Raw genomic sequence first — 25,970 nt, forward strand, 5'->3', positions numbered from 1 at the left:
AATAAAATGTGAATCCCTTTGCGTGAAAGTGAAAGAATATTGACTCTTCGCTTAGAGGGGAACCCAGTGAAAAGCCTATTTACAGTGAAATTTCTTAAATAATACGGTCACTAGCTTCATGTATCCAAACCGCAACATTACGTTTTTTATGTCTGATTTCGCAAATGGACTCTGGTTTCTACCCAGTAAAGTAGAGCTGACAATCATTTAGCATAGCAGGCTAGCAGTAGCGCTATCACACCATCAATAAGCATAAAAAAGCTGTAAATCGACTGATATACAGACCTTTAGAAACTTACACGAAAACATCAAAACTCGGTTTATCAGGAGGAATACGAGAAGAACCACTACCCACCACAGCAATGCTCTGATTGGCTGAGCTGATTGAGGATTGGCACTTTCTGGCGCTGTTCATAAGGGTGATATATTGCAATATTTCACCATGCGATTATAGAATCCATCCAAAAAATGTCCAAATCGATTTTTTAAAATCATGTTTTTTTCAATTAAAAAAAAAATGTAATCGCTAACACATGCATAGCACGTAAAGCCCGGCCACTAGGTGTCAGTAAACCACATCAGACCTTGATAAACTACCTCACTCTTCAATGCATTTTAGTTGGAAGTTGATTGCACTTTATTTTCATAAAACATACTGGACACTAGAGGTGTCCCGATCCGATAGTGATATCGGTCCAATATCAGCCAGAAAACAAATATCTGATTTTATCGAACAGCATCTAAAATCACTGACATAAGCACTCCGATAAAATTTTCCACTCCAGCACTTCTATCCATAGGTGACTGTGGTTCACACTAACAAAGTAATTTACTGTTGTTGACTATTGTTCTCTGTTTGAGTAACATCACTTGATCAAGCCTTTTCCAACATTCCACACTACAAAATAAGTAATAAAAGTATGTATGATTCGTGGTGATATCGTATCGGATCAACATCGGTATATCGATATCATATCAGAAGTGAAAAAGTTGTATCGTGACATCCCTACTGGACACATTAATAGATGTGGTTGTTTTTTAAGAATTTAAGAACTTAACAGAATCAAAATCTGTTGTCGAGACTAAAGTTCAACTTTTTTGAAAAAATGTAATTTGACAGTTTTATAAACATACCACTTGTTTTATATTGGTACTTAAATTACAGTTAATTACCATTTATTTGTTCTCGCAAGTTTAAAAAAAAAAAAGAAAATAAATTGTTTTTCATACCATTTTGTACAATTTGTAATTATTGATAAATATATATATATGATTGTGTATTGTTCAGTATCGGGATATACTGTATCGTATCATGACAGCGTATCTCATGAAAAAAGATGCATGCTATTAGCTTAAAATAGAAAAAAAAAATACCCATCACCATTGCACTCATATGCAACCTATCTGTAGAATTTTCTAAGTAAATTTCTTGGAAAAGCGACCTATATGCTATGTGACTTATAGTCCAGAAAACACGGAACATAGACACACACATGTATAAAACGTGAACATTTAAAAATGATCCTTACACTAGGACTTTTCATTTTACATTTTCTCATTAAAGTTATTAATCAATTCACCACGACTTAATACTGTAACTCCTCGACGTGGAGACGATTCCATCTGTTGCCAGACTTTTTAATCTGCCTTAATTTCCTAAATGCCTAATATTGAGGGTGACTGTCATGCTGTGTCTAATATTGTCTCTTGTTAAAGACGCTAAATGGATGTGTTACTTAGCTCGTCAATGCTTAATGTTTTTCAAAGTGCTTTTTATATATATATATATATCAAAGCAACAAATCCTTATAACCTCAAATCTAAGTCTCTCATTACTTTGAAATGATCTCATTACAAAAATCCGGTAACCTGCTGCACGCTGGCTTTGCAAACTTCAATTTGTCCTTAACAATTCTTAATATCACAGGACATTTAAACCGAGAAATGGATGCCATTGAAATTGCTTCTTGAACTTATCTACCCTAATATCGCACAATTCATCACCATTTACATGCACACGGCATGCTGTTACACTATCGTGATAATGGCCAACTCCAGAGAGCACGGATTCATTTTTCCATTAATATGTTAATACCTTTTGGCTAGACAGGCCTCATTCACACCAAGGAAGAAGTGAAACCAATACATTCTTCTCAGAGCTTTTCATTCTGAAAAATGAGATAAACACCAACAGAGAAAAAAAACTAATAATAATGGTCCAGTAATGTCACCGTTGATGGAGAATCATAGAGAGTTATGAACCTCAATGACGTCCAAAGTTAAAGATCATTAATAATATATACCCGTCGAGTCGCTTCCTGCAATCACTATCCATCTATGAAGCTTTCCCGTTAATGGACGGAGCTTTCATCCTCACAGCAGAACACATCAGATGCTCCATTTTTAAAACAGGATAAATTCACACAATGATGTCCATCACTGATTAAATCTGTTCATTAGATTAAAAAAAAAAAATTAGAAAACTAGTACAATAAAGCCACATTTATTCAGATTACTTGGATGAAGAAGCCAATCGCATGCAATAAAATAAGAAATAAAAACGCACATAGTACGACCTGGTATTAAACCATTTCCAAAGGGTTTGACATCTTAATACGGCCTATTAATGAAGCCATAAAATACAACTTTTAGAAGGGATTTTTGTCCTCCAGCAGATCCCTGTCGACTTAATTATAGTTTCTCTCTATAGAAAAACAAATGGTGTAGCATTCAGCTGCTCTGTAGTAACAGTAATAAACCAAAATGTGTTATTTACCTTCATATTTCTGATTAAATGAGGAGTCATTCTGTCATTTCAACACATTTTCAGGACATAAAATGCACTTTAGTCTAAAAAAAAAAAAAAAAATGACAATTGGCCCAATATAAATTCTTCCTTTAGTCTGATGAATAATTTTTGAGATATTAATAATTTAGTGAGGGGGGTTTACATGTCGATTTTCATGCGTCCCTATTTTTCTTCCATTTTCAGCTTCAGTTTTCTCAGGAACTACTGTACATCACATAGGAAACTGGAATTTGGTTTAGTAATAGAGCTCCACCCACTCTATCATTATATACAAAAATATCTGCTATATATCCTATCTGGTGGTCATGCCAGCCCCTCAAAATTGGAAAAAAGCAATTACCGTTATGATAATGATGATGGATAAATATTAATGTACTGTATTTTGAAGGAAAAACACCGTAAAAAATATATAGAACACGAGAAATTTGTTCGAAAATTGAAATTACTGTTTTTTTGGGGGTTTTTTAAAGTCCAATTGTTAAGGCACAAAATAAATTTTCAGTTGCACTTTTAAAAAGAAAAAGAACTATTATGCAGTTTTGCATTGTTTACTATAGAACCACAATTTAAATTAATAGGCTTCTTCTTCATTTGTATTATTCCTTTATTTATGTCATTCAACATTTATTTTTAGTTGAATTGCATTGTTTTGAATAGTTTATCAAGGGATTCTTTTGACAATGAAAAGTAAAAGGAAAATAGTACAGTATTTTCCCAAAAAAAATAAAGGAATATTGTGAGTCATTTGTGTACAGTCCCATTTTGTACAATAAATCGTGAATCGAATCATATCGTGTCGGGAGTTGAGTGAATTGTTACATCCCGAGTTGTTTTATATCCCAAGAAAGAGTAATCTATATACTATAATGAAAAATATTATTTCTTACATTCCCACATACAGTTATGGGCCAATGAAAATCTGTCACAAAAGTATTTTTCGGATTTTGTTGAAACCCTAAACCCAGACACATTTTTTTCCAAATTTGAGAAGCTGGCATGTCCACCAGATAGAATGTATAGCAAATATTATTGTATATTGTGAGAGAGTAGGTGGAGCTGTATTACTATACCAAATTTCAGTTTCCTATAGGGTGTAGTTTAGAGATATTAGAAGCTGAAAATGGAAGAAAAATAAAGATGAGCAAAAATCAACACATCCCCCCTCACTAAATTTGCCATGTCTCAAAAAGTATTCATCCAATCAAATTAAAAATTTGCAGTGTGCCTATTGAATAATCACGGAACAATTTCAAAACAAATTTCAGAATTTTTTAAGCCCAAATCGTGTGGGCCATTAGTTGAAATAACCCTAAACTCACCCAAGAATTAAAACATAAGACTGAAGAAGATACTCCTGAGCAAAATCAATCTAAAAAACATCCAAGCTTTTCTCTAGTCTGTATAGGTCGACTGTGTAAATGAAAGTTATCGTCTACAGAACTTGGAACTTTTATTGGCCAAATGTTCATTTAGCCTGATGTAAAGATGACCATGGAGAAACAAATGAATCCGTGTATCATTCGTTCATCATTATGTAACAAAAACACTCATTATTTGATATTTGTTTCCAAAACCAAAATTAAAAAATGCAAAACGCCTTGTTTTTCAAATTCAACCTCTTTTGCTTCGGTACAGAAAACGAAAAACGGAAAACGAACACCTTTAACCGTTTTTTCCATTACCGATTTGCCAAAGTACGTGACCCGGAAGTGTACTCTCATCCGACGCTAATGGCTATGCTAACGGCAGTTCGGCATGACAAGATTGCTGCTTCCAACTGTGCATCCAAAACGTGTCCTTTTCGCTTTAGCTGGTGTTGGACACAGGAGTCTCTAAATCCTCTGAAATGTCCATGAGGAGCTTCTAAGTGTTGCAGAGCTAAGGATATCTCGGAATGTGTAACGCTTCACTTCCGGGTCACGTACTTTGGCAAATCGGTAATGAAGAAAACAAATAACGGTATTCGTTTTCAGTTTTCTGTACCGAAGCAATAGAGCTTGAGTTTGAAAGACAAGGCGTTTTCCGTTTTTTCATTTTGGTTTTGGAAACAAATATCAATTAATGAGTGTTTTTTTTCTTCGTTTTTCATGTTTTCGTTACATAATGAAAAACGAATGAACGAATGATACACAGATTTAAATGGGTTCTCCAGAGTCATTGGTTATGCAATCTGTAAATAATGTCCATTTACTGCCAGGAATCCGTCACATGTATTCATCACCAAATGGAAAGTTTCCCAAATGACAAACGGAATTTTCCCAAAAGACACAGATAAGCAGTCAGATTCTTGGATTCCTGTCTACACAAAACTGTCGGCCACCTTCTCAACTCATGAGAATTGTTGGAATGGTATTCCTCCTCCAAAACAGTTCCACAAAGCCTATTTTAGACACAACCATTGACGACCTCAAGTCCATTTATTCATAAAGCACATTAAAAAACCATAACTGTTGACCCAAAGTGCTGTACAAATTCAAACAAACAACCATACTGAAATAAAAGAACGCACAAAGGTTCATAAAAAAGGGAGTTCCTGTATCGTTTTAGAAAAGTCATTGATGCTTTCTGAAGCCTTGGGCATCGGAGGTTCAACGTAACTGGTTCCATCAAGTGCTTCATATCTCCAGTTTGTCTTGGAGAGTGAAATTATTATTGTTTTTCTACAGATAAGATCAGATGTGCTGTCACCTTATGGAAAGTCCTTCTCCTTCGAAAACAGAACATATACTATTTCTAGTGTACATATCATGTGCTCATGAGAAACATACTTTTTTTGGTGGGAAAAAATATTGATTTATGAAATATGGAATTTATTTTGTGACGATTAAAAAAAAAAAAAAAAAACAATAATTCTCTTTAGAATCTTTTTTTTTTTTTTTTTTTTTTTTAAATTATGTGTAAACCCCGAAACAAACATCTGCTTGTTTTTCCACGTCTGTCAGTCCGTGGACAGACAGCAATATTTCCCCACGAGATTATTGTATCGAACCAATAATAATCATACTTTTTAACGTTAACGATAAAACCATTTGTGTTGTACTAACATGTGAATAGGAAGTACAAAAAATTAGATAATTATTATTTCATACCATTTTGTACTTTTAAAGGTGAAATTTGAAATTAATGATATTGCAATTAGTGCTGGACAATATATTTTCTATTTTGGCGATATAGGAAATTACAATATTACCTATTTTGATATATATATATATATATATAAAATAGCTTTTTTGTTTTAAAATACTTGTTTTAGAAGTCGCTGCTTTCACCACTTCTCAGAATAACATTTAAAGCACAGTTAGATGGATTACTAAGTGCGTCCTAACCCTAAAACAAGCCACACTACAGAACTCACTCACACATACTGTCCTTTATAGGAGAAAAAGCCAAAAGTGGCACATTTTGTGCAAAAAATTGTTAATAAATGAGCCTGTGTAGCATTTTGCAGCAGCAAATTTAACCCTAAATTGTCTTACTGATTAGACTTTATTTGAATTAATAATACATTTTTGAGAAAAAAAAATATTGAGGTATCAGTTTTGGTCCATATCCCCCAGCCCTAATCACAATATACAGTGATGTATATCGAATTTTTATTTTTAGGATCTGAATATATTGTATTGCGACATGCAAATCGTGAATCGTATAATCAGATTCATGGCAAAGTACACCCCTATTAAGAATGAAGTAAAAACACGTCTACAGGACTCCACATCCACATTACAGTGGAGATCAAAGCAGCAATTTCAACCTTTTGCATCATTTTTTCCAAGCAAATGATCTTTGATGTATTGATCCATGAGGCCTACACTGCGTCTTTATCTGATCAAATCAAAATGATCAACTCCAGCAGCTTTAACGTTCTGTCGGACTCGGAACGCTTCTATGAACCAATTTGGCAAAAAGCATCAACGCTTCGGGAAGCTTCATCTGGCCATCACTACAGTGAGTGTTGCCATGGTAATAGGACAACTGGGAAGTTGTATGTTGTATAAGCAGAGAATCATGATCATGAGCAGTGATATGTGTGAGTGATTTATGCACAATCATTGTTTCCTGCTGCTTTTATTGCTGCCTCTCAGTCCAGGTCGTCTGCATCTCACAGATGATCTGACGTTCCCAGATTAAAAAAGGCTTCCCTGCAGGGACACATACGACCAGGAAATGCACTTCAATCAGCCTGCGATATGGACCAAAACTCATGTCTCCATATGTTTTCTCCAAATGGTGATATAAATAATAGAAATCTTGATATTTTTACCTTAATATTTATCAAAGAGACAATTCAGGGTTAAATGTGCTGATGCAAAACGCCACACCGGCACATTTATTAACAATGGTTTTTTTCTCCTCTTAGGCAGTGGTTCTCAACCTTGGGGTCGCAAGACACTGGGAGGTGATCGCCAGATGCCTTCAAGAAACCAAGAACATTTTTTTTTTTTTTTTTTTTTTGTACAATTTGAGCTTATTTGGTTATTTTTACCATTTTTCTGCAACTACACCAAACTCGCCATAATTTATCCTATTTTTATCACTTTTTCTTGCCATATTTTTTCTCCTTTTAATGCATTTTTGATACACTACTTCCATTTCTGCCACTTCATCAAATTTCAATGCCTTTTCTGCACATTTCCACACTTATAAACCCTTTCCACCACTTTTTCACCTAATGTCACATTTAACCGCTTTTCACCATATTTCATGCTTATTTTTTGGCCAATTTAACCACATTCACGTGCACATTATTTTAAGTAATTGTTTCAATATTGACACTTTGAACCATTTTTACCACTTTTTTGCTTTTTTTTTGTCTGTTTCAAGCCACTCTAATTTGCCATTTTTAACCAATTGCTGTGGCTTTTAAAACCCCATTTCACCACCTTTTCCACCATTTTTGGTCGAAATAAAAATGTATCATTATAGGCGATGTTGTTATTTTAGGTATTGCCAAAATAGAAATCGATATATCTTCAATCTAGAGCTGGGCAAAAAAATTGATTTAATCGATTTATCGAATTTGTAGATAAAAATGATTTTTATTTTGCAAATTCGAGTTAAACCACAGTTTTTTCGAACTTTTTCGCATTTCGTCCTCGTGGGTTACCTTAACGTGATGTGTGATATGAGCCAGCCTCTTCTTTGTTTACATTTGTCTACCCTTTGAATAGGCTATGTGTGTGTGCCACAGGCATGTTTAATGTTTTACTCGCACTATGCTGAGATGCTAATGCTTTAATATTATTTTTAATTGTAATGTTATATGTTATAAAATATGTAGTTATCTGATTTCTTCATCAGAAAATTGAAGCTACTGTGAAGTTGCTGTTACACTTTTGCTTAAACCTGGGTTCAAGCTTGAAATTGTTGAATGACAGAACCTCATTTACTTTTTATTTTGGAATTGTTCTATGCATTTTAACTCTTGAGGACAATCACAGTAATACAGTTGCAATTTTGACAATATATCTGATTTCGGCAAAAAAAAAAAAATGGAAAAGGAGACAAATCATGCTTTTAAATCCTTCCTTTTTAAATATAAATCATACAGTTGTGGTCTATATAAAGCGGAACTGCAATGCTTGGGTCTGAATTCCTCATTATTATAGCTCCACCCCTTTTCTACCCTTTTCTGATGTGTTTCTGAGAGCAACTCGTTTTGGTGAGGTCTCTTTAAATGCAGATGAGACTTCATACCCCACCCCCTCTCCAGGTTGCAGAGGTGACACTCAGTTCAACTCCACCCTGTTCGGCCATTTTTGTAGTTTGATAGAAGAGATACGATTGTCTAGCGGCGCAGAAAATGTTTATTCACACGTTATTTACACAATGTCAACAACAGAAGACTTGTCCATCCAGCTTTACATGTTCCAGCCAGAGTCTGACCCAGTGGAGCGAGATGAAAATGAAGATGATGAACCTGCTAAACCCTAACAAGTGAGCTAACACAAGCACCGAGCTAACACTAGCGCCAAGCTAACGTCACGAAATGCATTTTAATACAGTCTTTTCAAAGACAAAAACGGCAAAATGAAATGACTAATGAAAAGTTTAGACTTAAATTAAATCACGTAGGCCATATCATCAAGGATCTAAAACGAGCACACAGCGCTAACATATGAAGACGGTGCAACTGCTAATGCTAACAAACAATGACAGGGACGTCTTATCATCACACTTTTTAGCATTATTTACAGCTTACCAAAGTGCTCTGTTCGTCGTCTCCAAAGATAGAAGGAATTGAACCCTCAATCAGACAAAGCCTTTCAGTAAATCCTTCTTTATACTGGTGGAGGTTGCAGAAGCAGTCATCCTTGAAGTGCTTCACACACATAAAAATGACCTTACCCACAGATGTGGGTACATTTCCGTAAAAAATAAAACTCAACCAGGCACTTTGAAAAGGTTCTGATGCTGGGAGACGGTGTAATGAAGCGTGTGGGTTACTACATCCAGCAACTGAACATTTTGACTTATCCTCTCGTAACTTTGGCATCCTTGAGCTTGGACTACAAAATAAAAGCGAGAAATAAAAATGGCGGATTGCTCGAAGTGTTGGGCCTGGAGTCGATGTCCTAATTTGGCAGTTCCGCTGCAAATACTGTGACGTTATTGTTCAAAAAATGTAATAAAGAATAGAAAAATGGAAACAGATTGAAAAATATGACCAAAACAGAATATAAAGATATCAACGGAGCACCTGAAGAGACTAATTTTAACTTTTCTGTACTTCTAAACACTCCAAATATACCACAAAATGCATATAAGGGCTAAAAAAGTGGATTTAGCATGATATGTCCCCTTTAAAAAAAAAAAAAAAAATCAGATTTTTAATTTTTTTAGGCAAAATCGCCCAGCACTACTTCAATCTCTATACATTGCCCAGCTCTACTAATCTATACAATAAAAATCAGAACCAACCCCAGGCAGGCACTTATTAAAAAAACCCAGGAGACACTGAACGCATCTTCAATGAACGCATTGAAATGACATCAATCAGCACGTGCACTAATGAGATCCACGTGTCGGTAGAGCCATGGCTTTAGAAAGCAAACGTAGGAACATTAATCATATGAATATGTGCAGATTTCTATTATATTGAAGGTGGAAATGACAAAGCATGCGTCATTCTGACTGTATAAAAGTCACATGCAGGTTTCAAACAGACACTAACTGTGTGTCACAGGGTTAATAGTTCATAATTAATCATTAATACTCACTCCTGAGCGCAGTGATTAGCATATTTCCATCCTTGATCAGATCTTTGATGAATTTATTCGTTCGATCCAATTCAAACTCATGACATTTCAGTCGCTCCCTAAAGTCCGGACTGTCCACGAAAGAGTCGCTGAACTCCAAAGTGGGGAGACCCATAGTTCACCCCCTAACAACAGCACCAGTATGATGATGATGATGATGATGGTTCTACTGGTTTCTAACGTGCACGCTCAGACTTCTCATCATCACGCGCTGCTCCAACTTCTTCCCAAACTTTTCCTGCTGCCCTAAACTTCATCACTTCCGGCTAATTTGAGCCATTTTTCTGATAAAGTAGCGAACTAATGACTCCTGCTGGTTACTTTTAGATAGTTTTAAAAGCACAGGGTCCGAAAATAAAGGTTTTTTTTTTGTTTTTTGTTTTCTTAAATAAAGGTTTATTTTAAAGGAAGCACGAGGGACACGTTTAAAACACGTGACAAAATCCTTAAAAATAATTTTAAAAATAAAATTACTGCAAGGGCTTCACAGTGTATGGAAAAAATAATTAGAATTAAAGACACAACAATATTTTTTTTTTAAGTGTATTTTTTTAATTTTTTAATTAATTTTTTTCTCTTTTCTTTCTTTTTTCTCTTCTTTTTTCTTTCTTTTTAATTTTTCTTCTGTTTTCTCTTTTTATTTTCTTTCTTTCTTTTTCCTTTTTTTGATAATAAATGAATAAATAAATATAAAAGCCAAAAATAATTTAGTAAATGCAACAGAGGGGCACAAAATAATTATGGCAAAATATAATTAAAAAAAATAATAATAAATCAGTTCCCCTATTTCTGTTCATGTTCATACATACAATACTGTACAAAACTTTTAGGTGGGTGTAAAAACAATAAAATAAGAAGTATATAAATTGTAGCAATTTTATGCTTAACTAGTTTATTTTTATAATATTTATTTATTTATTACATTTTATTTAATTTTTTTTACATAAAACAATAACATTTATGAGTTAGGCATAACATCTCTAACAAAAGTCATCCTCATGTACCAAAACCCTATTTTTTTACATTTTGAAAATGCACTATGTGGTATTTTTAGGATTTGCTATTATCTCAACCAATTACACCAACATTAAGGATCAATGTCATTGATTCATAAGTCACATATACTGTATGTTTATTAAATACTGTAAGGGAGGAACAGCTAAACTTTACTATTGATGTGAATTCATGGGAATTATGTCCGTCTTCTGACAGTGAACTATTCCAGAGTCCTGCGTGTTTTAAATAATATCCTGGTCACCACAGAAACAAAAGTTGTAATTGGGAGTATAAATTATTTGTATTTTATTTTAGAACAAAGACATCATATTACAGCTGCATACACCTGTATGTGTTAGCCAAACAATATTTATTAATCACATTTGCTTTGCTTGCGTAGTTGTGTGCTGTTTAGATTGAATAAAAACCCTCTTTTGTACATACATTTAATACAATTTTATGACTGTTTTAGGTGCATCATATTGACCTTCAGCTAGATTTAAATTAATCACTTCCTTGTTTTTTTTTTCTTTCTTAACAAATATTATTTAAGCAAACGTAAAATCAATTTTCTTGCTTTTTCTATCAGTTTTATTCAAAAAAAAAAAAAAAAAAAATCTCCATTGTCTGCCTCAATAATACACTCAATCTAAAAACATTAACGCTGCTTGAAATGTAACAAAACTACCAGACGTTTGCCAGTAAATATTGTGTAAAAGACGAGAATTGACAAATATTTGTCCTGAATTAGTGAAGCTTAAGGGGAATCAAGATGTAATACCACATTTTAAATGAAAGCAATTAGATAAAAGCCTCACATAAATCCTTATGTGAGATGTCATAGTTATATACACAAAATAAAGAAATCAATGAAATATTTCCAAACAAGTATAAACTCTTCAATAAATTGCATTAATTCTCGTGGATGATTCTTTATGGTAATGCTATAAAAAGATGAAATACATGATTGTGGAATCTCTGCAATAATCAGTGCAGGTTTGGTGCCTGGTTCCATTTTTAGACGATGGGCCTGTATAGCCGTCTTCTCTCATAACTAACTGCTGACCTTTCCTGGAAACGTACCCAGGTAGCGGTGAGATATATCACCGTAGACAGATAACCTTCTTGTCCACCACCTGGTGTCTCAGGCTGAGCTGTTAGGCTGCGTTAACATCATATTCAGGAATAGTAGAGACTAGCCCTGAGGCCATCAGCATTTTAATAACAAACCCCATTGAATCAAATGTTAATGCATGGAGATTTCACTGCTCGTTCAAATATTGTCCATTGATGATTTTTTTTAGCTTCCCAGTCATTCCTATTCGGTTTAGATCACGTGTGTCAAACTCAAGGCCCGGGGGCCAAATCCGGCTCTTTAAAACATCCAAATCGGCTCGCAGGGCAAAGTAAAAATGGCTGAGAAAACAGAAAATAGTGTAAATTACCAAATAATTTAGTTGTAGATATCTCAGTAGTGTTGCAATGAGGCGCAAAATATCTGGCAAATTTCCACGGGAACTTAAGCTCAGGAATTTTGGCAATATTAAAAAAACAAAAAATAAATTATGGGAATTATTTATTGAATTTAAGCAAAAATTGGGAATAATTTTAAATCACTGTATCACATCCATGCGAAATAATACAAAACACACAACATTTCAACAGATTTATTTGGAATTAAAACTTTACACTTGTTCAAGAACAGTTTCATTGAATTTATCTTTGCAATATTTTCAGGGGTTCACAGTTTTCCCAGGCTTATAAACACGATGGAAGTCACTTTTACTCGCAAATTGTTGAAAAAAACCACATTTTTCTAAATTCCTACTCAATCCTCAAATTATTTAACAAGATTTCCCCAAATTAAATACATATAGTCACTACCTGTCACCTATTGATTGGATATTGTTGATGCCTTATATACTACATACTTTTATATCATTTATACATGGAAATGCAAAGTAGTAACCTTGCCTGCAAGATGGATTCTCCTGGTGTTTACCAACAACAGAATCCATCTTGTGCTGTTCTCATCTTTGCCTTTTGAATCCAAACCGAAACGGTTGAAACCAATCATGAGGCAGTGTTGTGGTTTAGGGTGGGATATCTGGGTATGACGAAGGCAGAAGCGCCAAAACAAAACTGGCGCATGTGCAGTTGCGGGGAGAGGAACTAGCAGGGCTACCGCTATTAGCATAGCTCTGAATCAAAATAGGAAGAATGTGGAGGATGATTAACGTGCCATTAATTCACATACTCGTCTTAATAATGACCGCAGCGTTACAATCCCAAAAGAAAGTTTTCACCAGTGGAGCCTTGTTGTTGTTATAGCAACGTCTCTGCTGCGCATGCCAATGATGACATCATCATTTGTTACCGTGTGATTGGCTAAAACAAATCATGGCGGACAGGCGCTTCGCCCAATCAGTTTCAAGCATTCTGTTCATGTCCCTCCCTGGTTCTGAAAGGAATTACCAGATACAGACCCAGATCAATGTAGAGAACTTGAGTTTGAGGGAGGGGCTACACATCAATCTGGCTCTTGCCAGGTTAGCAAAGTAGCACTGATGTGGAAATAGTTGGATTCCCAACCTCTGCGGCCCACTTCAGATCCAACTTAACCGTATTTGGCCCCTGAACTAAAATGAGTTTGACACCCCTGGTTTAAATGATCTTGGAGTTTTCTTTATGAAATGAATAAGGGTGTGTGTTAATGTGATGTTTAAGTGGAAATCTCTGTTCCTTCTGTCTTAGAAGTGCAGCACAGATTCATGAGTGGAGGCAGAGCTCCAGTTCACCAGCTGTAAACACCTGGATATGAAGCGAAAGCTGGCCTCTGGCTACACCTCAGGAGTAACCACCAGCAACTGGGTCCATGTGCAAGGTTCTTATAGGCTGTGTTCAAAATGGCATACTCTGTACTATATGCTACAAACTCAATGAGTATACAGTATTCCTTTTAGGCAGTGGTAATCCGTACGGCTGCCGTATCAATATACCAACATTCTATCTGTACGCAGCGCCCCTCATTAACCAGTTTTGGTCACGTGACTAAGACTAAACCGAGGCATAAACCTAACCCTAACCCTAAAAATTGTTGCGACATAAGGTTGTAAGTTATAACCCTATATCGCAACATTTTTTAGGGTTAGGGTTAGATTATAACTTAGAACTTATAACTCTAACTCTAACTCTACGATGTTACGTACGTCTACTTCAGTAAACGTACCAATAGCACCGGGTGTTGTCCGTACAGCAACCGTACGAATATACACTTTCTACTTTTGTACTATACACTAAGTATGATTAGAACGATGAGCGTTCCCACTAAAGTATACTTCCAAGTTTCCCAAGATGCATTTCACCGCCTTTGAAAGTTCTAAAAACATTTTAAGTGAGAAAGTGACCAAGTAGAATATCAACATGTGCTCATTTGATCAATAAAACTCACGTATACACATTTCATTCCAACATTTGGGAGATTCCCAGGTACCATCCATTGTGCTACTGATAAAATCTCTGGTTGACTTCAAAACAAGAGCCCTATATTTACAAAAGCGAAGACAAGAAGAAATGCTTTTGTTTTGAAAACTGAATGTTTGACTTTAATAGCTTGAAGCTATATAGGACCATTATATACTGTATTCTGTTGCACGCGGGTATTTCTCACGTAGTCCATCTTTTCATACTATCTAATTTTGACGTCAGACTTAGTATAAGTAGTACATTAGTAATCTGTTCTGTCATACTCTTTACAGACCCTAATTTCCATAATTCTCTAAATTTAAAAAAAATAATTTGTGACTCAGTAAATAGATGTTTATTATGTAAATAAATTATTGACTTAATTTTTTGTTTTCAGTATTCTGAATATAATATGTGAACAAATACTTTTCCAGATGATTACAGCTAGATAATGTCTCCAAGCTATGAACTAACAAACCTCCGCCAAGCTCCAAAGATCCTCTTTTCAATATCCCAGAACTTGAAAGTTATGTGAATCAGTGATCGTGAACATCGTACCATTGATCATTCACACTTTAAAGGTGTGGAAGAAAAACTTTTGCTTCTACAACAGATTCTGACTCACATACATCTATAAAAGTGTGTTTTATGAAAATAAAGTGCAACCATCTCCAAGCTAAAATGCATTGAATAGTGAAGTAGTTTAATAAGGTCTGATGTGGTTCACTGACACCTAGTGACCGGGCGTTTACGTGCTATGCATATGTTTGCTCAAATACATTTTATTTTTCCATTAAAAATGTTTTTAATCGATATGTTACGCAATGAAATATCGCGATATTTTGCCAAATAAATTTTTTCTTACACCTTTAGTGCGCACACAGGGCTGTAACGGATTCAGGATTAAAAAAAACAGCTTCATTTCAGGTTCAACTTTTGAAGCCTTCTTGCTTTACACTAATTTCCATTTTCCAGACTTTTATAATCCTGGAAATTCATCAAATTAAATTCCTTATTTTCAATACTAGTGTACTAGACACCATGCACATGTGCACAGTGAAATCTTTAGTTTTAGTAATACAACACAAACCATGAGGGATTATTTTGGGGAGACACTATAATTGCATTCATTTTGATTGTGACACTGCAAGCCAAAGAGTTTCTCTTTTTATCTGAACACAGACACATACACTGGTGCGTGAGCAGAGAACCGAGTCTGAGTGTTTGGCTGTGTGAAGCAAAGCTAATTGCAATCTAAAATAGCTGCCTGTAGAGTCTTTGAGGGGAACATGGCTTAATTAAGATGATATTTAATAATGAACCGTGCCCCTGTTCTCCATTTTCATAAAGACTTACACACATTCGTATTAGTCATGCAGACAGACTGCAGTCGGTAAGAAAACTCAGTCCCATATCTGTTTCTGTGACTGCACAGTGGCGCCTTAGAGCGAACTCACGCTTTCCAACACAAGCTCATTGCACGCACTAAGCGATTGAGACATCTTTCACATATCGTACAAGTGGTAGTGGGGGAGGGGGGGGAGGAAGGAATGAGATGTGAGACATATCTTCTCACTTCCTCACTCTTGTTCTCACTGCATTAAACAGAGTTTGTGCAGCGGCCTTGTGTGATGGAGGATCTTTGGCTCGAAACAAAAAGGGAAAAATTGGATTTCGCCACAGACATCAGTAATCCCGGCAGAAAACACATCGATTAGCTCGCTGGTGAATTATGCACGAGTCTGTGGGTAACTTCTGATTAGATTTCCTCTGATATCTTTGCATCACACAGTTGGTTCCTAGCATGCTGCTGTCAGTTTGTGCTCTATTGTTATTATTCTGCAGCACACAGGGATGCATGTGTTCCACTGTAGGCAGAGACATGGGATACTACAGTGGAAACCCTGCTGCTGTGACTTAATTGCAGCATTGAATCATGTTATTGGCTGAAAGATGATGGAAACGTTTACTATGAAACGTTTAACCAACTCATAGCAATGTGCTTCATTCTGCAACCGGATTCACATCGAGTTATGTCAATCAAATGTGTAATGACCTCGGTGTAATTTGACATTGACAGTACGTTACGCATTGTTACTTTTGTTTATGTTATGGAAATCTTCAAGCATGCACAATGTCTGATAAAATAAAGTCAAAAATGGACCGAAAGACATAACAGCACACATCTTTTATTATAGAAACCTGGGAAGGTTGATCAGGAAGGCTGCTATTGGCTAACTACATAAACAAAGGCAAAGGAGACACACAACAAGGTGAACAAGGTACTGTGTCCACAAGGAAAAATGGATTAAACAGAGCTCTGAAGAGCAGGGAAGGAAAGATATATACTGTATGTATTTAATCGGAGGGTCACAGGGTCAAATCCAACCTGGTCCATGTTGAAAAAATCCCTTAAAGCTGCTATCCGGAGTTTCTGAGAGAACGTCTCGATGTCCCGCCCTCACCAGCTCTACTTCCTCCCCTGTCTCTGGCAATCTACCAGAAGCTACGTCTCTACGTTTGTGCACGAGTATAGCAAAACATAACAAAGTCGCAAAACTTCAAAAACTACACATTTATTGTTAGAGTGCCATAATGATTAAAACATGTCCATGAGAAATGTTGCCAAATCCTGGTTCATTTGGAATCCTTTGAAAGCAGCAAGGTCCTCCACCTTTGAAAAGCAGCTTCGAGATAAAATCTGTTGTGGCAACGAAGACGTTTATCTACAAGTTTTGTGTCCGGATTTTCTTTTCTTTTTTAGTAGAAGCTTTATACGTTGACAATCGTGGAATGGGTAACTGGAGTTTTGGAGCGCTCCTCCATGACGCTATGCTGATCAGAGTGATACCTGGTTGCTATTGTGACGGTTCACTATTCACTTTGATTGACAGTGACCCTTTCCAGCAAGTCGAAGCCTATTGGCTGGGTGAAGTCGGCACTTTCTTACATTTGTATAGGGGTCCATAGGAAAAAGGAGGGACTTATATACATTAATCGATATGAATGATCACCAGCAGTAGACCATAGCAAAAGACTAGTTAGGTATTTTTTCGCATTTCAAAAGAATCTAGATTTCTCAGAAACTCCGGATATCAGCTTTAAAACTAACTGGTGTCCACCCCAGAGCTTGAACCCAGAACCTTTTTGCTACTAGGCGGACATGCTAACTACTATACCACCTTTGAGATGATAATGATTATTATTATTTAAATAACTTATTAACTTATTTTCATTCGCAACATAATTTCAAGTGTTATCAAGCTCAGGTTTGATCACCCTGTAGCTGGCCACCTTTGATGAGGGTGTCAAGTGTTAAAAAGACCAAAACACCCCCTGATTTTAAGGAACACTATCGATGATGTGTCCCAATTTACATCCTAAACCTCATGTTACTACCACAAAGGACAGTTCAACATCATGTCCTTAATGATTCCAACACAAAGGGTCGAAACTGTAACTTTTGTCAAAGATTTTTAAGAATTCTATATTTTAATAAATGCTACGAGATGACTACATAAATAAAGTTGAATTGAATTGAATAGTAATAAAGTTCTTTGAGTGTAAAGAACATCTTTTTTAATGCTCAATGTTTAGTATGATCGTTCTCACAATAACGCCACGACTCCCCTCCCCCCACCAATGACACCACCCACACAACTGTGTTAAAACACTAAATTATATTATTAATCAAATTATCAATTTATCATTAATATGACACACATACCAATAAACACAACCTTTAATCTAAAAAGTTACCCAATTGACTTTTCACTCGCCGGCATCAAAACCAATGTGATTTTTTGAGAATTTTACATCACAACAAGAATTTTCCCGACTTCTGCGTGATTTACGTGTTCATGTCATTAGAGACGTGAACGTTAAGCAGCGTCTGAGTTCATATCCGTGTTACTTTCATAAACCAGCTCTACTCTATATGTTGTGCCACTTTGAACTGTTTCCTGTAATTATACCAACTGACACAGAAATGCATGCTGTTCTTTGAAAGGCGGTGTTGTGGTAATTGTACAGTTAGCGAGTGACAATCAGTTCCACAGGAGAGACCCCATGTGCACCACACTCGTCTCTGTTTGTCTAGATAATGATTAATGACCCTAATTTAGGAGGTTTGGGATGAAAACCCATCAAGCGCTGACATTTCCTATCACACGAGTCCTTCCTCATCCCATCAGTTGTTTACCTCCTGACAGTCCAATCTGACAGAGTTACAAGTGCTCCACTCCTCATTTATGACTCCCGTGTTTTGATGATGTCGGAGCCGTTATGTGTGATTACCTCCTCTTTACACAAAGAGGCTTCTTCTTTGAAGCATTAGATGTCCTCTGCGATTGTATCCATTGCTTTTCAGTGCGCTGTGAAAATGGGGAAAATGGGGAATGGTAGAGGACGTATTAGCTGGAAATGCCACGGCCACATAAGAGTGGAATCTGGTGTCAGGCAGGGGACACGTTCACTGGAAGCTGCAGAAAATGCAATGAAAGCAGAGTCTGTGACTGAATCTGTAGAGTTTGGATTACTGAGCATCACAGCTCACATAAGAGAGGTTGACCTCACTATCCATCCATCCGTTCATCCAACCTCTGTACCCGGTTATTCCTTTCAGGGTCATGGATGCTGGACTCAAAGGTGAAGGCAGGAGTGTGGCAGCGATTTTCAAAGTGAGGGTGTTCTAAGGGTAGGGCAACCATCGACTCCCAATTTAGTTTATTAAATTAATTTCCTAAAACCATGATAAAGCTGTTGTTAAGTCAGTGATACTCAACATGTGGCTCTTTATGTCTTCATTTTAATCATCATTTCCCCCAAAAACCTTAAAAAGGGGAAACTTTTTAACCCTTCATTACCTTTTTATTTGGCCATTTTGCATTTGCCTTCGTCCCATTTTTGCCCCTTCTCCAAAAATTGTGACACTTTTTTTGCCCCTCAATTTTAACTTCCTTTTGTTAATAAATATCCCTTTTTTTTGACAATTTTTGCATTCTGTAACCATTTTTTTGACACTTTTTATCCAAATAAGCTACCTTTTGCCCAATAAATAACACTTTTTGGTCCACATTTTTGCCCTTCTTTACCATTGCTTGTCACATTTTGCTCATGAAAGCTACCTTTTGCCATTACATACAATCTGTTTCCTCTTTTTTGGAAAATTTTTTGACACTTTTGGCCCATTTTAGTCACTTTTCACTTTATTCTTGCCATGTCGGTAAGGGATTACAAGTACTTACATACGTATGGGTAGTATATTTCTAAACAATCATTTTACTTGTACATTAAGCACCTTTTAAAAGAAGTAAAGTAATTTGTTATATTTCAACACCCAACCATTGTGGAAAATAAATTAAGTTGTGCAAGATTTGGTCCCTTCCTTTTTAAGTTTAGACATGAGATGTTCACCGTATGCACCGTATCAAGATTTATTACCAAAAAGAAATGTAGGGGGTTGAATGTAACTAACTTTTACTTTGAGTACTATTAAATTGAGTTTAGTTTGACTTGTAGTTGAGCTTATTCACACACATTTTTACTCCTACTCTTTATAGATTCATAGATTGCTATTAACGTGTTTATCAAGGGTTCCAGTTTCAATACCAAAAAAAGACTTTTCCATACCTTCTTAACTTATAGTTTATTGAAATGACCAACATGTATTTCAACTCAAAACTAAGGTTTTTATATTAAATGCATCTAGTGCAGCTATAGAACCATGTAAAACAAAAACAGCACATGGTAATGATAATAATAATAAAAAATAAATTAAAAAAATCAAAGAAGTGAAAAGCATGTGATATATCTCCCACCCTCTATGGTGCATTAAAAACAAATAGCTCCCTGTATATATTTTGTTTATGTTGCTGGTAATAAGAAACTGGAAGACACCCAGAGACATTCATTTAAGTAGAACATGCAAATTATTCCCAAAGTTGCCCCTCTCTGGTTGCTCATTTTTTTATCCATCTATTTTTTGCCTCATTGACCTTCATGAAATATTGCACCGGACCCACCCACTCCCTGAGCAAAAGCTTAAGTCCAGATGATATATTACTGGAACTGCTCTAACAGCTTTGTCTGTGCAAGCAGAGAGTCTGGGGTGGGAGATGATTCAGGGAGAGATTCTGTGGGTGATTATTCACAGGTATAGTGCATGTGATTAATTACACCTGTCTTATGTTCCAGAGGGAAAAAAAAGCATCCTTTACTGATACTTTGGCTTTACTTTGGAGCATGAAAAAAACACAAAAACAAACTGTATGAGGTGCCGAATGTAACATTTAGATTTACATTAAACTTTTAGATTTAGATTTCACATTTAACAATTAGATTTACATTTTGATTTATATTTAACATTTACATTTAGATTTATACTTAACATTTACATTAAGATTTATTTTTCATGCGTACACATTTTTAACAATGATATATAACATGCTGTTTTATGTGAATTTCTGTCTGAAATGAAAGAAAAATTAGCTAAATGTTCAAAACGGCTATGAAACAGCGATCGACTTTTTACATTTGGCACCCCATATATCTGCTTGTATATATCTGTATCTTGATTTTGCAGGTACAAGTATTTTTTTTTAAGTATGATGGTATTCTTATATTTACCTACGTGTTATTTTTTTTTATTTCAGTAGAATATCTGATATCCAAAGTGTCATAATAAGGTTAAGTGGTTCCCTGCATTCTGGAAAGCTGCAGCTGTGAACACGACTGACATTATCTCTAAAGTTAACCACCTTGAGTAAAGTCAACTGTGCAATTTATTGGATAATTCATCTTAACCATCTGTGTAGTGTAATATATCAGTCAATATATGACGAGCTAGCACATAAACAACAGATTGCAAGTAAAAACTGGATCATTCCCACTTGTAGCTTATTCCTTCTGATCATCATGCTTTGAATGCTTTTGTAAATTTTGTAAAAAAAACGCATTAAAGAAGCAAAAATATGGCAAGAAAAAGTGATGAAATAGATGAAAAAAAAAGGCAAACATAAGCAAAACTGGGCTCAAATTGTTTAAGAAAATATATATTTTTTTTCTTGAAGGCATCTGGTGACCCCCTCCCTGTGTTTCGTGACCCTAAATGCGGTCCCGACCCAAAGGTTGAAAACACTGATAAATTAACTGGAGCACATAAAAGATAAAAAACATTACACAACAGCTGTGGAGATGTTTGTTGCTTGTTATAATTTGTTTGCTGGAAATGAAAGACTGTTCATTATTATTATTATTATTATTATTATTATTATTATTAGTCTCTAAAATACTCTTGCTTTTAGGAGAACATGCAATCCCAGTGCGTTTCAGAGTCCTAAAGTCTTTTTACTTGGAATGCAAAGCATTAATGCTAGTACATGTATACCATTGCTAATTATTTATGCTATACGTGTTATGATTTGCAGTATTTTGAATTATTTCCGAGGTAAATTGCCTTCAAAAGTAACAAATAATGCTAAATGGAAGAATAAAAATGCATGGGATCAAGCTGCAGTTCCCATCACCAGTGGAGCTATTTGTACAGCCTTAGTCTTGACAGTAGGTGGTTTATTAGTATTCCAAATGCAGACCTGAGAAAGCTGTTGAGACACGCTTGATCAAATAAATCAGCATTAAGGGTTTTCTCATCAGCGAGAGAATTACACTGGTCCTCCGATCCATCAGACTCTTCTCGTGATAGCCCAAATTATAACTTTTCACTCTTCAAAAACTTTTCCAATCCTTTCACTTTCTCGTAAAGCCCATTAGTTCCACGTCGTCTGAGTTTTTCTTTTTTTTTTATGTGCGGCATATTTTTCCCCGCTGACAAAGAAAGGGGAGGTGATGCAGAGTTAAAGTCCCATGTCATGTGTTCTGACAGATACAGAGCAAACAGCTCTCACGTAGTGTAAAATTGCAGTGCGGTGATATGACAAGCTCCGAGAAACAAAAAGTGTCATCTGTCCCACAGCAGACCGAGTGAGTGAGCAAGCAAAAAAAAAAAAAAAACCTTTGACATTCATTTTCTCTTCTGAATACAAACCTGTGGTCTGACTTTATATTAAACTTCAGTTTTTGCCAGATTTATATACGTGAGTATTCATCCACGCATCCCCCAATGTGCTTTTTGTTCTCAGAACAAAAGCAACACACCGAAAAAAAACATGCACCTATATGATTTCATGATTATCCCTTGGCTTGCAATAGAAAAGGGATACACATAAAAAAAGTTGATGTTGGTAGAATGAAGAATATTTCTTTTTTGCCTTTCGATTGGTACAAAAAGAGGGGAGGCAGATCAAAATACTATAAGGAATGGGAAGGTGGGTGTGTTGGTAAATGAAAAGAGTAGAATAACCAAACAAGAACTCAGCAACAAAACACAGATCTAGACTACAATTTATTTTCTACGGCACACGAAGCAAAACTACTGTTCTACACTAGAGGTTGAACGGCTACATAATTTTAAAGGTCGACTTTATGTGCATACTAGTCGAATCGACGTCGACTAGTCGATGACGTCACCAAGAGCCGCAGCAAGGTGGCGGTGTTGTGCCAAATCTGTGACCCGAAAAAACATGTGACCGCAGGTGGCGACAGTTCCAACCCCTGCGGTTTCTCGGTGGACATTTACTCCCACTTAAACACGTTTGTAATTCTTCTCCAGTCTGCATTAAGGAGCTTTTTACTCCCTCTTAAACATGATGCTCCAGTGGGTGAAGTAAATGCAGACTGGAGAGGAATTACAAATGTGTTTAAGGGGGAGTAATTGTTTGCCGAGATGTTGCAGGGGTTGGAATTGTCGCCACCATCTGGTCACAGATTTTTTCGGGTCACAGATTTTGGCACAACAGCGGTCTTCCCCCACTAACGGAGCCTCTGTAATGCACAGCTGATATTTTCCAGATCTGCTTAATACAGAGACATGTTACCACTACAGCTAACGTTAGCATGTATATTAGTCGTAGTATCTGCCTACCAGCTGTAGTTTGAGCACAAACCAGGAAGGAGCGAGAAACACTTGATGTTGTGCAGGGGTTCTAGGACCATCGTTTGTTGTGTTGCGCCGCCATCTTGGGCAAAAGTCAGGTACTGTGACTACTCCACGTCACGTTGACGGAGTCGCGAGATAACACTAAAGTTGACCAGTCTGTTCAACCCCTATTCTACACTAGTTGGCCACAGAAATATCATACACAATAGGGGAGGGTCCTAACCCCAAAGCCCAAGACATAAAAAGCCTCACAATCATAACGACACAAATCATCTTTTGAGAATTGACAATCATTCAAAGGTCTTCACAACACATTTTTGGATTGTAGAAGGAAAGCAGAGTAACTGGAGAAAAACCCAAGAACTAAAGTAGCTTCACTCTCATACTTCCATTTACTGACCATCCCTTACTCTCTTTCCCTTGTTTACCCCCTCCCTCTCACTAAAGTGTAACACTGATCTCTCTTTTTATGTTTCACCCTCTAAAAAAATATTAGCTTATCTTTAGGAAGGGGTGGTGATGGTAACAACTAAGCAAAATGAATAAATGTAATGTTTTATTTTATTTTTTGCATAAATAAAACATGCATAGCTGTCACCTAAAGCTCTAGTGATACATTTAACAAACAATGTGTTCATCCCAGGGCTTGAACATTTATTTACTTTAAAACCCAAAATGTTATATTCATTACAATGCTTTATTTATTGAAGTTGCTAATAGTTTTACAATGCAGTTGAGTGTTTTACAATGAAATTGTATAATTTGGTAGTTTTTTTGTAGTGTTTCCAGTTGTGGAAATATGTATTGATATTTTAATGTGCAGTTAATTTGTAATTAGGCACTTTTTTTTATTACTCGCATTACTCTAGGCGGACGTCACGATTGATGAGATACTCAATTCTGCAGTTTTTCAGCTGTTGATATTTGGAGTGTCAAAGAACTATTGTTAGTTTTTAATTTTTATTTATTTTTTTTGTTTTCTACATACTAGCTGGTCCTAATTTATTTCTGTGTCGCAGAATGTAGCATTTTTGTCAATTTTTCTAATCCCGTGGTTAGATAGAAAATAATATAGAATAGTTTAGAGTATTTCTGGTGTTTTTCAGCGTTGGTTTCTGAATTCTGAGCTGTCACATTAAACAGTCACATGTCACTTTCAGTGCCATTCATGACCATGGATAATACAAGAAAACACTTCTTGAAGCTCAGGCTGAAGAACTTGAATCGAGAGGGTTTTATCTTTGAAAAGATTTCTGCCTGTCGAGGACAACTTGTTCAGAAAAACAGGAATGTGTTTTCAAGGAAGGACTTATTAACTCTGTGTACGATTCCACTGGTGGTGATTGACTGATAGAAGCTTTGTTTACACACTGTAGGATCATGATGGTTGATGGTTGTGTGACTGGAAACTCAAGGGGAAAAAGCTTTTACCTAAAACAAGCATGACTAAATAAAGAAACACACTTCAGATGCTCTTAGAGAGTCTTTTAATGGATTTAAAACCAGCCACTGATTTGAGTTTGTTACAGAACAAAAAAAGCATAAATCCTCAAAGGTCCAGTATTATGCCTTTTTTTGCAGCCATCTCCATTCCAATTGTTCTAAGAACACCAACAACATAGCATTGAAGGTGTATTTTCCCAAAATCGCCTGTTTTCCTGAAATTTTAGCCCACTAAAAAGTCACTTTACGATTGCTCCTAAAAACAGGCAGTTTTTAGGCCATCATGCATGTAGATGCCGACTCTGCATGTCCGAGGTTACCCCTGGTAGAGGAAAACACCGACTTTTTGAGGTAGTTTTTTGGCAGTCCAACTCAATTTGGACTCTGCCCTGGAATGATGCACATATTCAGCCTTGAGGGGACCAGACCTTTCCGCTGATACCTCTTTCGGCCCGATCCAAGCACTTTTGAGAGGACTCTACTCAGAGATGAGGCACCCAGCCCGGCCAAAGAGGCACCAAGGATGTGACAGGCACCGACTTCCAGGGCCGCAATTCGGACTCTAGCCAAAAACTGAGCATATATTCAGACTCAGGGGAATAAAACCTGTCCGCTTTTTTTGGCCTGAAAACTGTGCATTTCGGCTCTAGTGGGCGCAATTTGGACTTTAAAGTATGCACACATATGGACTAGGGAAGACCTGACCTTTGCGCTGATCGTTCAGCCCAATCCGAGCACTTTTAGAAAATTGATAGGAGAGACTTTCAGGCCCCGCCAGCCAGGAGTCTACCCAGGGACGAGGCAACCCTGCTCAGCCAAAGGGACACCAGAGATGTCCCTGCTCTCTTTGATGGATCTCTGAGCGATGAGCACCAACCGGTCTCCATCGGGTGCAATTCGGATTCTTTCCAAAAACCGAGCACATATTCGGACTCGGGAATAAAACTTGTCCGTTGATACCTTTTTGACCAAAATGAGCACTTTTTACTAGAGGGCGCAATTCGGA

At 36.3% G+C, this 25,970-nt stretch overlaps 1 protein-coding gene across 4 annotated transcripts in view; it reads right to left on the bottom strand.

Annotated features, from left to right (window-relative positions):
- Positions 1-10,298, bottom strand: part of arhgap42b (Rho GTPase activating protein 42b) — a 105,860-nt gene extending 95,562 nt beyond the window's left edge. For all 4 annotated transcript variants that reach the window (XM_028464329.1, XM_028464328.1, XM_028464327.1 and 1 more), the window contains exon 1: positions 10,027-10,298. In XM_028464329.1, the coding sequence (XP_028320130.1) occupies positions 10,027-10,180 (154 nt within the window). In that variant the 5' untranslated portion in view covers positions 10,181-10,298. The remainder of the gene's footprint in view (positions 1-10,026) is intronic.
- Positions 10,299-25,970: the final 15,672 nt, after the last annotated feature.

This window comes from Gouania willdenowi, chromosome 13 (assembly GCF_900634775.1).
Source record: "Gouania willdenowi chromosome 13, fGouWil2.1, whole genome shotgun sequence".
In the NCBI taxonomy this organism is placed as follows: domain Eukaryota; kingdom Metazoa; phylum Chordata; class Actinopteri; order Blenniiformes; family Gobiesocidae; genus Gouania; species Gouania willdenowi.